The sequence below is a fragment of the Bombina bombina genome, chromosome 7 (genome assembly GCF_027579735.1).
Source record: "Bombina bombina isolate aBomBom1 chromosome 7, aBomBom1.pri, whole genome shotgun sequence".
NCBI classification, from domain to species: domain Eukaryota; kingdom Metazoa; phylum Chordata; class Amphibia; order Anura; family Bombinatoridae; genus Bombina; species Bombina bombina.
Genome location: NC_069505.1, coordinates 170,670,489 through 170,684,195, shown reverse-complemented (window position 1 = coordinate 170,684,195; position 13,707 = coordinate 170,670,489). Strand labels below are relative to the sequence as shown.

The window sequence follows — 13,707 nt, the reverse complement described above, 5'->3', positions numbered from 1 at the left end:
AAAGAAAATTTATGCTTAGCTGATAAATTTATTTCTTCTTAGACACGATGAGCCCACTGATCATCTTCATTACTCATTGGATATTCACTTCCTGGTCAGCAGGAAGAGGCAGAGAGCACCACAGCAGAGCTGTTAAATAGCTCCTCCCTTCCCTCTCACTCCCGTCATTCAACCGAAGTTAGGAAGAGAAAGGAAAAGCCAAGGTGCAGAGGTGACTGAAGTGTACAATAAAAAATAACCTGTCTAAAAATGACAGAGCGGGCCGTGGACTCATCGTGTCTAAGAAGAAATAAATTTATCAGGTAACCATAAATTTTCTTTTCTTCTTAAAGACACAATGAGTCCACGGATCATCTTCATTACTCATGGGATCCAATACCCAAGCTAGAGTACACGGATGATATGGGAGGGACAAGACAGGATACCTAAACGGAAGGCACCACTGCATGAAGAACCTCTCTCTCAAAAGCCGCCTCAGCTGAAGCAAAAGTATCAAATTTGTAAAATTTTGTAAAAGTGTGAAGAGAAGACCAAGTTGCAGCCTTGCAAATCAGTTCCCCAGAAGCTTAATTTTTGAATGCCCATGAGGAAGCAACAGCCCTAGTGGAATGAGCCGTAATCCTCTCAGGAGGCTGCTGTCCAGCAGTTTCATAAGCCAAACGTATAATACTCTTCGGCCAAAAAGAAAGAGAAACAGACGTAGCTTTCTGTCCCCTATGTTTGCCTGAAAATACCACAAAGAGGAAAACTGGCGAAAGTCTTTAGTCGCCTGTAAATAAAACTTTAAAGCACGAACTACATCCAAATTGTGTAAGAGGCTCTCCTTCTTAGGAGGATTAGGACACAAGGAAGGTACAACAATTTCCTGATTAATGTTCCGATCAGAAACAACCTTGGGAAGAAATCCAAATTTTGTATGCAAGACAACCTTAGCCGCATGAAAAATAAGGTAAGGGGGCTCACATTGTAATGCTGAAAGCTCAGACACTCTACGAGCAGAAGAAATAGCTACCAAAAATAAAACCTTCCAAGATAACAACTCGCTATCTAAGGAATGCATAGGTTCAAACAGAACCCCTTGAAGAACCTTGAGAACTAAATTAAGACTCCATGGAGGAGTAACTGGTCTAAACACAGGCCTAATTCTGGTTAAGGCCTGACAAAAAGACTGAACATCAGCGACATCAGCTAGACGCTTGTGTAACAGGATAGATAATGCTGAAATTTGACTCTTTAAAAGAACTTGTAGATAATCCTTTCTCCAATCCTTCCTGGAGAAAAGATAAAATCCTAGGAATCCTAACTCTACTCCAGGAGTAGCCCTTGGATTCACACCAATAAAAAGGTATTTACGCCAAATCTTGTGAAATCTTTCTAGTGACAGGCTTACGAGCCTGAATCAAAGTGTCTATGAGTCAGAAAAATCTCGCTTGGATAGAATCAACTGTTCAATCTGCAAGCAGTCAGCTTCAGAGAATCTAGATTTGAATGATGGAAGGGTCCCTGAATCAGAAGGTCCTTTCAAAGCGGAAGCCTCCAAGGAGGTAGAGACGACATCTCCACAAGGTCTGCATACCAGATCCTGCGAGGCCAGGCCGGTGCTATGAGAATCACTGAAGTCCTTTCCTGTTTGATCTGGGCAATCACTTGCAGAAGGACAGCAAATGGAGGAAATAGATATGTTCGATTGAAGGACCAAGGGGCTGCCAGAGCATCTATCAGCTCCACCTGAGGATCTCGACCCGTACCTGGCAAATTTGGCATTCTGCCTGGATGCCATGAGATCCAACTCCGGCTGACCCCATTTGAGGACCAGACTGGAGAACACGTCCGGATGAAGTTCCCACTCCCCCGGATGAAAGGTCCGTCTACTCAAAAAATCCGCCTCCCAGTTGTCCACCCATGGGACGTGGATTGCCGACAGACAACAAGAATGGGCCTACGCCCACTGAATTATTTTGAAAACCTCTGTCATCACCAAGGAACTCCTTGTTCCTCCCTGATGATTGATGTAGGCCACTGACGTTATGTTGTCTGTCTGGAACCTGAAACTGAACCAAAGCTAGCTGAGGCCAGGAGAGCATTGTAGATCTCTCTCAGTTCCAGAATGTTTATCCGTAGTCATAGCCTATGACTACGGATCATTTCCGAAACATGTAAGCCAGACAGTGCTGCGCCCTCAGCACCTTTCACCCGCTTGCTGTGTTTCCCATGTTTTAAAACTTCTCAATAAAGGACTTTCGTTTTAATCTCAGCTGGAGCCGTCTTCTTTTGAAAAATTTGCCTTTCCAGTTTTCCAGCTGACGCTCTGTTGCCATTGGACTGTTCAGGAGCATGTGTGCTGGGCGTGTTTACTGAGCAGCATTCTCAACCAATACCCAGCATTGTAAGTCTCACCAAGGGACGTAGGAGAGGGGAGGAGTGTTTTTCACTAGCCACGAGGATCGTAGCCGGGATAAGTTGAGGCGGGTGGTGTTTCCTCCGCTTCGTCCTAGGCAGTTTTCTTTCCCCAGAGTGGCAGCTCTCCTGATGGAGCCAGTGAGACGGGCATATGTACCAACACTGATTGGAAACCCAGCACGTACCCTCTTGTGATGAGTGAAGTTTGCAATGTTAATGTGCTGATTGGCGTTTTTCTTGCTGCTTATCTGCTCGTGGATATCCGATATTGCTGCACTTGTTGCTTTGTTTGCATTACACGCCACAGCACACATTATATTAAGAAGGATCTTATACCTTGGATTACATATACAGATTCTGGGTTTCTCTTTGACTTATACAAAAAAGACTGTCTGAGACCATATCCCCTGAGCCCTTAGGGAGCCCCAAACTGCACCCCACCCCTGAAGGTTGGCATCTGTTGTCACAATCTCCCAGGATGGTCTGCATAAACATGCTCCCTGGGAGAGATGATCTAGAGACAACCACCAAAGAAGAGACTCCCTTGTCTCCTGTGCCAATAGAAGTCGAGTCCAAATAAGCTCCGTTCCATTGTTTGAGCATGTCCAACTGCAGAGCTCTGAGATGAAAGTGAGCAAACAGGACGATGTCCATTGCCTCTACCATCAGACCTATTAACTCCATGCACTGGGCCACAGAAGGACGAGGAGAAGATTGCAGAGCTCGACAAGTATCAATATTTCATTTCCTGACTTCTGTCAGAAAAATCTTCATAGACAGAGAGTCTATGATGGTCCCTAGAAAGGTCACCCTTGTATGAGGAACAAAAGAGCTCTTTTCTAGATTCACCTTCCACCCGTGTGACCTTAGGAAAGCCACTACCAGGTCCGTGTGTGATTTTGCTAGCTGAAAGGATGGCGCCTGAACTAGGATATCGTCTAGATACGGCACCACCGCAATGCCTCTTGAACGAAGCACTGCAAGAAGAGACCCCAGAACCTTTGTGAAGATTCTGGAAGCCGTGGCAAGATCGAAAGAGCAAGAAACTGGAAATGCTTGTCTAGAAAGGCAAACCTTAAGAACCTGTGATGATCCCTGTGAATGGGAACATGCAGGTACGCGTCCTTTAAATCTACTGTTGTCATAAACTGACCCTCCTGCATCAAGGGAAGGATGGAACGAATAGTTTCCACCCTGAAGGATGGCATTCTGAGAAACTTGTTTAGACTCTTGAGGTCTAAAATTGGTCTGAAGGTTCCTTCCTTCATGGGAACCAAAAAACAGATTGGGAATAGAATCCTATACCTTGATCTTGAACGATCACTCCCAGAGCTAAGAGGTCTTCTCACAATGTAAGGACGCCTCTCTTTTTGTCTGGTCTGCAGATAACCTTGAAATTAGAAACCTGCCCCTGGGAGGACAAATTTTGAAATCCAGCTTGTATCCCTGAGACACTATTTCTATAGCCCAGGGATCCTGAACGTCCCGAACCCAGGCTAGAACGAAAAAAGAAAGTCTGCCCCCTACCAGATCCATTTGTTCCGGATCGGGGGCAAAACCTTCATGCTGTCTTGGAGTCATTGGCCGCCTTCTTGGATTGCTTACCCTTATTCCAAGATTGGGCGGGTCTCCAATTAGATTTAGCTTGTTCCTGCTTAGTTGAGGGAGAAGAAGAAGAGAATTTCTTGAAGTTGCGAAGGGAACGGAAACTACTTTGTCTTCCTTTCTGCCTAATCTTTTTTTCCTGAGGGAGAAGGTGACCCTTACCTCCTGTAATGTCAGAAATAAGCTCTTTCAGCTCAGGACCACACAGGGTCTTCCTCCTTGTAAGGGACAGCTAGAAGCTTTGACTTAGATGAAACGTCCGCAGACCAAGGTTTCAGCCATAAGGCCCTGCGAGCCAAGATAGAGAAGCTTGAAATTTTGGCCCCCAAATAAATAACTTGAAGGGTGGCATCCAAGATAAAGGCATTAGCTAGCTTAAGAGCCTTTATCCTGTCCTGGATCTCATCCAAGGGCGTTTCTCGTCTGAGGGCATCAGCCAGAGCATTAAACCAGCAGGCTGCCGCACTCGTGACGGTAGTTATACAGACCGCCGGATGCCACTGCATACCCTGGTGAACATAAGTTTTCTTGAGTAGACCCTCTAATTTTTTGTCCATCGGATCTATAAAAGCACAGCTATCCTCTATAGGGATAACCGAGTCAGCTATAGGAAACATCTTCTTGAAAATAGGAGAAGGAAAGAAAGGAATACCAGGTCTCTCCCATTCTCTATTAATAATTCCAGAGGCCTTCTTAGGAACTGGAAAAACATTTGTAAAGGAAGGTACCTCATAATATCTGTCTTATTTGCTAGATTTTGGGGGGACAACCATCACTGTGGAGTCACTATCATCTAGGGTAATTAAAACCTCTCTAAGTAAGAGACGAAGATGTTCCAGTTTAAACCTGAAAGATACGACTTCTGAGTCGGTCAAAGTTAACACCTCCTCCGAATCAGATTTCTCCTTCAGATGCCAGAGCAGGAACCTCTTCCTCAGATCTGTGAGAAGAGACTTCTGAGATAGCTACCACAGCATCAGAGACCTTGCTAACTGCAGAAATGGACTCTCTCTTGCGATGGCCCTGCAACACTGGAAAGGCAGACAGAGCATCAGAGATAGTAGTAGACATAAGAGAAGCTATGTCCTGTAGTGAAATTCCAGAATGAACTACAGTAGACGTGCAGGGCACTGCTGGTGAGAGATAATTTTTAGGACACTTGGGGAGAAAGTTGCTGCAGAAATTGACCCTCATCAGAGGACTCTTGGACAACATCTGTCTGAGAGGAGATTGGCTCAGCAAAAATGTTATCCCTAAAATTCACAGTCCTTTCAATACATGTAGGACAGAAAGGGATTGGTGGTTCCACATTTGCATCAAGACATAAAGCACATGTAACAGCTTGCAACTCATCTTGTTCCATTTTTTCACATAAAATATTGGTATTGAGCAGAAAAAATACTGGGAATAACAATACAATTATCAAAAAAACGTTACGGTCTCTTTAAATTTAAACGGTTTTTCTTTCTCTTGACAAACTGCTAATTTTGCTGTAGTTACAAAATGGTTAGAAAATGTAAGCAATAATTAAACCTCTGCACCACAGCAACCGGCTGAGGTGCTCCTACCTTAACCAATGCTACCGGATCCCTTGTAGAAACAAACCGTTACTGCAACCTGCCCGAAAAAACAAACTAGGACCGCATCTGTGTTAAAAGCGCATGAAAAGTGTTCTACATGCTGCTCTAGCCCAGATAAACCCCAGTACTGCACATCTGAAGACCTGCAACTGCTTGGAAATAGTGCTACAAGCAGAGGCTCCACTAAACAGGAAGTCCCGCCCTTCGTGGGCGTGCTGCAAGTCTTTGCTTTCCTCTCAGGGAAAAAATTAAAGTGAAACCACCAGAGCCCTCCATTTTAGTGAAAATAAACTTAGCAACATAACTCCAGCCCCAGTGCCTGCACCTAATCACTGCCCAAGTAAGACTTCTTTTCTGAAAGTCTGAAACTGTCCCCACATAAGTAAGGTTTACCATTAACCCCTTATGTTCCGTAGTACTGAGACTCCTTAGATCCCAGAAAAAGGCAGCACTTACCTCAAACACTGCCTGGCAGTAGGGCAGTTCCCAAGCTTGAGAGGTCCTCTCCCTCACATTGGCCTGAGAGATAAGCAATGCTGAGTCAGTAATAATCTTAGGCTGAAGGATATGGGGCAACTGAAAATGGGAGGTCCCACCAAGTTCCCATAGCTCTAAAGCCACCAGAGCTCTACTGTACAGACTGATATGGACTAGGCTACACCACAGAACAAAGTAGCACACTCTGGCACTACTCAAAAAACTCTTGATTGAAGAATCTAAACTAACACTTCACTTTACCTGCTTCCTATCACTAACGTAGGCAAAGAGAATGACTGGAGTGGGAGGGAAGGGAGGAGCTATTTAACAGCTCTGCTGTGGTGCTCTTTGCCTCTTCCTGCTGACCAGGAAGTGAATATCCCATGAGTAATGAAGATGATCCGTGGACTCATCATGTCTTTAAGAAGAAAGTTCTCTAGTTCCATCTACAACAGTGTTTCCTAGGGACAATAATAGATTCCCTGTCCATGAAGATTTTCCTGACGGAGGTCAGAAAATCCAAGCTTCTTGTTTCCTGCTTTTCTCTCCATGCTGCTTTTCGCCCATCAGTGGCTCAATGCATGGAGGCGATTGGTCTGATAGTAGTTTCCATGGACAAAATTCTATTTGCTCGGTTCCATCTGCGTCCACTGCAACACTGCATGCTTAGTCAATGGAACGGAGACCATTTTGATTTATCGCAGAGGTTAAAATCTGGACCCTCTGACAAGAGAATCTCTCTTGTGGTGGATGTCTCTGGATCACCTGTCTCGGGGCACTTGCTTCCTGAGACCTTCCTGGGTTATTGTGACAACGGTCGACAGCCTGTTACGCCGGGAAGCTGTTTGGGGTTCTCTGAAGGCTCAGGGCCTGTGGTCTCGGGAAGAGTCTTCTCTTCCCATAAACATCTTGGAGTTGAGAGCAATCTTCAATGCCTTGACAGCTTGGCCTCAATTATCCAGATTCCATCTGGACAACATCACCTCAGTGGCTTAAATCAACCACCAGGGAGGAACTCAGAGTTCTTTGGCCATGAAGGAGGTGACTCGCATTCTGCAGTGGGCGGAAATTCACAATTGTCTTCTGCCATCCACATTCCAGGAGTTGACAATAGGGAGGCGGATTTTCATCCCGGGGATTGGGCTCTCCATCCGGAAGTGTTCTCTCAGATAACCCTCAGCTGGGGGGTTCCAGAGTTGGATTTGATGGCGTCCTGCCAAAAAACGCCAAGGTTCCAATGTACGGTTTAAGGTCAAGAGATCCTCAGGCTGTTCTGCTAGATGCTCTAGCAATTCCTTGGATGTTTTCTCTGGCTCACCTGTTTCCTCCGTTTGCTCTCCTTCCACGAATCATTGCTCATATCAAACAGGAGAGAGCATTGGTAATCCTAATAGCTCCTGCATAGCCTCGCAGGATCTGGTTCACAGATCTGGTAAGGATGTTGGCTCCACCTCCCCGGAGGATACCTCTGAGGAAGGACCTTAAAAATCACGGTCCTTTCCTCCATCCAAACCTAGATTCTCTGAAGCTGACTGCTTGGAGATTGAACACCTAGTTCTGTCTAGACGTGGTTTTTCTGAAGCGGTCATGGAAACTATGATCCAGGCTCGCAAACCTGTTACTCGCAAGATTTACCATAAAGTATGGTGTAAAATATCTATTAGTGCAAATCTGTCCTGGAGCTGGGTGAGGATTTCCCGGATTTTGTCTTTTCTTTAGGATGGCCTGGAGAAGGGTTTATCGGTCAGTACTCTAAAGGGTCAGATTTCTGCCCTATCTATCCTTTTGCACAAACGTCTGGCAGACTTACCAGATGTTTAAACCTTTGTTCAGGCTCTGGTTAGAATCAGGCCTGTGTTTAAAACTGTTGCTCTCCAGTGGAGCCTTAATCTATTCCTTAAAAAAAAAAAAGAAAAGATTGTTAAAGGCAGAACTTAACGAAATGCGTAGAAAGGAGACTTGTCAAAATAGACACTGAAATCAACAGAGAGTAAGTCTATAACCACTACTACCAACTTTTGAATTTGGAGCCAAAACCGAGACTCCAGATACCCGATTGGTATACCACATCAGAGGTAAGAAGCATTAGGTGTTGGATTTGCTGTTGAAACTGACGGGTCAGTACTACACACACACATACTGCTTTTCTTCACCTTTCTCTACCTTTGCCTAATCCTAGTGTCTAGAACGATCGAAATATATGCTTTGAGGTTGATGTTTGCAATAAAACATTTAAATCAGAATTTAGGTCTGAAGGATTGATTTTAAATATTGTAATAGTGTGAATTTCATACTTCAATTTACAGATTTTATGTTCGTATAACATCTTACAATAAATAAGGTTGTGTTTATTAACCCTTGATATAAGACTCAAACACATTTTTTAACATAGTACCTTTTAGATAAAACACCGACTTTTTTAGTAGTGGTTTAAGGTAGTTTGCTTATACGTTGTGGCCACAACATCTTTTAAGGTAATTTTTGAGTTATATTTATTTGTTTCATTTGATCTGATTTACATATTTGTTTTTATTTTAAGGTGATTTTTTTTTATCTGCTTATTAATTATTGCAATTTTTTAATATATCTTACTTGGAATTGTCTCACTCTATTACATATTCTCCAGCTCCCACCAGAGCACCACTCATATCTTCCTTTTTAAACCGTTTTAAGCGTGTTAAGAGAGAATCACAGTATATTTTTGAGTGTGCTGAGAGGATCAGATAAGGGTCTAAGAAAAAAACTCCCATATTTTATTCCTTATCTAGTTCTTAAAGTTTTGCAGCAGGCTCCATTTGAGCCGATGCATAATGATGTAAAATGGTTTTCTTTTTTTCCGGACATGGAGAGTCTACGACCCCGCCCTCTTTTTTATTATAATTCGGCAGGTATTTTAGATTAAATCTCAGGCACCTTTTTCATCCTTGCGTTTTCTTCTTTTTCCATTTTCCTTCGGCCGAATGACTGGGGATTATGGTTAAGGGAAGTTACACTTAACAGCTTTGCTGGGGTGCTCTTTGCCTCCTGCTGGCCAGGAGTTGAATATCCCACTAGTAATTGGAATGACGTTGTGGACTCTCCATGTCCGGAAAGAAAGAAATTTATCAGGTTAGCATACATTTTTTTTTTTCTCCATGATTCAGATAGAACCTACAATTTTAAACAACTTTGCAATTTACTTCTATTATCACATTTTCTGGTTATCCTTTGTTGAAAAGCAGAAGGTAAGCTCAGGAGTGTGCACGTGTCTGCAGCACTATATGGCAGCAGGTTCTGCAACAATGTTTTACATTAGCAAGAGCACCAGATGACAACACTATTTCCTGTCATAGAGTGCTCCAGACATGTGCACACTACCTATCCAGATCTCTTCAACAAAGAATAAAGATGAGAACATTGCTAATAGTAAATTGAAAACTTAATTAAAATCTGTATTCTTTATCCGATTCATGAAAGAAAACATTTGCGTTTTATGTCCCTTTAATAGAGGAAGAACAGTCTATTACACTTACTTGTGAGCGTCTAAACGGGCCTGAGATGCGTTGTCATCAGTGTAGCTTCCTAACAGCTCCACCATCACTTTAGCAGCTTCGTCACTGTTGGGGAAAACAGATTTAGATTTATATATTCAGTATAAAAGGTAAACCTAAAACTCATCTTAGGAATTTTTACAATTTTAAACATCATTCCAATTTACTTCTATTATCAGATTTGCTTAGTGTTCTTGAAGAGTAATGCTAGTTAGGAGCATGCACATGTATTTTACAGTCTATGGCCGCAGTGTTTGGAACTATGTATACCAAGAGAACTAAGCAAAATTGAGAATGTAAGATTGAAAAGTTTTTTTTTTTACTTTACTGCCCCCTTTAATCAATTGATAGAACTATCTTAGAAAAGGAAATTTATGCTTACCTGATAAATGTATTTCTTTTACGATATGACAAGTCCACGGATTTCATCCTTACTTATGGGATATCGCCTCCTGGTAAGCAGGAGGAGGCAAAGAGCACCACAGCAGAGCTGTATATATAGCTCCTCCCTTCCTTCCCACTCCAGTGATTAGACCGAAGTTAGGAAGAGAAAGGAAAAGCCAAGGTGCAGAGGTGACTGAAGTTTAACAAAAAATAAAGACCTGTCTTAGAAAATGACAGGGTGGGCCGTGGACTCGTCATATCTTAAAATAAATAAATTTATCAGGTAAGCATAAATTTCCTCTTCTTTTACAAGATATGACGAGTCCACGGATTTCATCCTTACTTATAGGATACAATACCAAAGCTATAGGACACGGATGAAAAGGAGGGACAAGACAGGAACCCAAACGGAAGGCACCACGGCTTGAAGACCCTTTCTCCCAAAAACGAGGCAAAAGTATCAAATTTGGAAAAAGTGTGAAGAGACGACCAAGTTGCAGCCTTGAAAATCTGTTCAACAGAAGCATCATTTTTAAATGCCCAAGTAGAATGAGCCGTTATTCTTTCAGGAGGCTGCTGTCCAGCAGTCTCATATGCAAAACGGAGGATACTCTTCAGCCAAAAAGAAAAGAAAGGGAAGTAGCCGTAGCTTACTGACCCCTACGTTTTCCAGAAAAAACAACAAATGAAGATGATTGACGAAATTCTTTAGTCGCCTGCAAGTAAAACTTCAGGGCACAGACCACGTCCAAGTTATGTAACAGACGCTCCTTCTTAGGAGGATTGGGACACAATGAAGGAACAATAATTTTCTGATTAATATTTTTGTTGGAAACAAACAACCTTAGGAAGAAAACCAGGTTTGGTATGTAACACTACCCTATCGGAATGAAAATTAAGGCAAGGAGAATCACATTTTAGAGCCGAAAGCTCAGAAACTCTGCGAGCAGAAGAAATAGCAACCAAAAATAAAAACTTTCCAAGATAACAACTTAATATCTATGGAATGCATAGGTTCAAACGGAACCCCTTGAAGAACCTTAAGAACTGAATTCAAACTCCAAGGAGGAGCTAAACACAGGTATGATCCTAGTCAGAGCCTGACAAACAGATTGAACATCCAGAATATCTGCCAGACGTTTGTGTAGCAAAATAGATAAAATCCTAGGAATCCTAATCTTACTCCATGAGTAGCCCTTGGATTCAAACCAATAAAGATATTTACGCCATATATTATGGTAAATCTTTCTAGTAACAGGCTTACGTGCCTGGATCAAAGTATCTATGACCAAATCAGAAAACCCTCGCTTAGATAAAATCAAGCGTTCAATCTCCAAGCAGTCAGCTGCAGAGAAATTAGATTTGGATGATGAAAGGGTCCCTGAATGAGAAGGTCCTGCCTCAATGGAAGCTTCCACAGTGGCAGAGAGGACATGTCCACCAGATCGGCATACCAAGTCCTGCAAGGCCACGCAGGAGCGATGAGAATCACCGAAGCCCTCTCCTGTTTGATTCGAGCAATCACGCAGGGCAGGAGAGCAAACGGTGGAAACACATAAACTAGGTTGAACGACCAAGGCATCTATCAGTTCGGACTGAGGATCCCTGGACCTGGATCCTTATCTCGGGAGCTTGGCATTCTAACAAGATGCCATAAAATCCAGCTCCGGTCTGCCCCATCTGAGAATCAGGTTGGCAAAGACCTCCGGATGGAGTTCCCATTCCCCCGGATGAAACGTCTGTCTGCTCAAAAAATCCGCTTCAGTTCAGTTGTCCACTCCTGGGATGTAGATTACTGACAGATAACAAGAGTGAGCTTCCGCCCACCGAATTATCTCGGATACTTCTATCATCGCTAAGGAACTCCTTGTTCCTCCCTGATGATTGATGTAAGCCACAGTTGTGATGTTGTCCAACTGAAATCGGATGAATTTGGCCGAGGCCAACTGAGGCCAAGCCCAAAACGCATTGAATTTTGCTCTCAATTCCAGAATATTTATGGGAAGTAGAGACTCTGACCGAGTCCACACACCCTGAGCTTTCAGGGAATTCCAAACTGCACCCCATCCTAGTAGGCCAGCGTCAGTTGTCACTATCACCTATGAGGGTCTGTGGAAGCACGTCCCTTGGGACAGATGATCCGGCGACAACCACCAAAGAAGAGAGTCCTTTGTCTCCTGATCCAGACCTATTTGAGGAGACAAATTTGCAAAATCGCCATTCCATTGTCTGAGCATGCTCACTTGTAGAGGTCTGATGAAAACGAGCAAACGGAATGATGTCCATTGCAGCCACCATCAATCCAATTAACTCCATGCACTGAGCCACTGATGGCCGAGGATTGGACTGAAGGGATCGGCATGTATTCAGAATCTTTGACTTTCTGACTTCCGTCAAAAACATTTTCATGGATAGAGAGTCTATTAAAGTTCCCAGGAAAGGAACCCTTGTCTGTGGAATTAGTGAACTCTTATCTAGATTCACCTTCCACCCGTGAGTCCTTAGAAAGGATAGAACCATGTCGGTATGAGACTTTGCTAGAAGATAGGACGACGCCTGGATCAGAATATCGTCCAGATAAGGCGCCACTGCAATGTTACGCGGTCTCAGAACCGCCAGCAGAGACCCCAGAATCTTCAAGGAAATTCTGGGAGCCGTGGCTAGACCAAAAGGACGAGCCACAAACAAATGTTTGTCTAGGAAGGTAAATCTCAGGAACTAGTGAAGAACCCTGTGATTGACACAAACAGATATGCATCTTTTAGATCCAATGTCGTCAGAAATTGAGTCTCCTGGATCAATGGAAGGATAGTGCGATAGTGTCCATCCAGAATGATGGAACTGCGAGAAACTTGATGATACTCTGGAAGCCAAAAATAGGTCTGAGGGCTCCCTCCTCTCTAGAAATACAAAAACAGATGCAAAGAAGCCTCTCCCCCGCCCCTGTTCCAGTATGGGGACGGAGCCAAGTATCTCATGTAAAAGAGGACTCATACACTAGGTAAGAACGCCTCACTTCCTATCCGGACCGGAGCCGGTAGTAACCCCTCCATGCTGACTTGGAAACAGCAGCAAACTTCTTGGAGTGTTTACCCCTGATCAAAAATGGGCTGGGACTCCAAGTGAGCTAGACAGTTTCTGTTGGTAACTTATATCCTGTAATAGCAACCACTTAAACTACATGCATGTACGTAATGGGTACTTGTAAAGCACGGCTAAGGGCCCATAAGGGTCTCAAGGCGCGGCTCATTTTCTACCTCGGAAGGAGGAAAGGCTGTTGTGAAAGAAACCTCACTCACAAAACTCTTATAGTTCCCCTTGCGCTTCCTGCAGTAAGGGAGAACCGACAACGCTTACTCAAAAAAAAGGGGCAGCGATGACCAGTAGAAAGCAAGGCCCCTGGAAAAGGATGCCAAGTGCTTAAGACAAGTGCAGCTAATAAACCTGCTTAAAATATTAAACAATGTCAGAACACTTCTTGTAACTGCTGAGACAAGAATGGACCTGAAAAAAAAAAAAAAAAAAATCTCTCTAAAAACATGTGGAACAGAAAAATTCCTTGCATACTCCACATTAGAATAAAGACATAACCATCCAGTCACCTCCAATTCCCTCATTGCCAAAACAAAGTGAATTACTGTGACTAAAAATGATATATCAAAATATATGAGCTGGTATCTGAGAATATTAAATTACAGGCTCTGTGAGCTGGTTAATATTTGACTTAGCAT

The 13,707-nt window shown here is 43.3% G+C and overlaps 1 protein-coding gene across 2 annotated transcripts in view; it reads right to left on the bottom strand.

Annotated features, from left to right (window-relative positions):
- The window catches only part of EIF3M (eukaryotic translation initiation factor 3 subunit M), a 62,477-nt gene that overhangs the window by 31,363 nt on the left and 17,407 nt on the right, over nt 1–13,707 (bottom strand). For both annotated transcript variants that reach the window (XM_053720403.1, XM_053720404.1), the window contains one exon: nt 9,575–9,658. In XM_053720403.1, the coding sequence (XP_053576378.1) occupies nt 9,575–9,658 (84 nt within the window). The remainder of the gene's footprint in view (nt 1–9,574; nt 9,659–13,707) is intronic.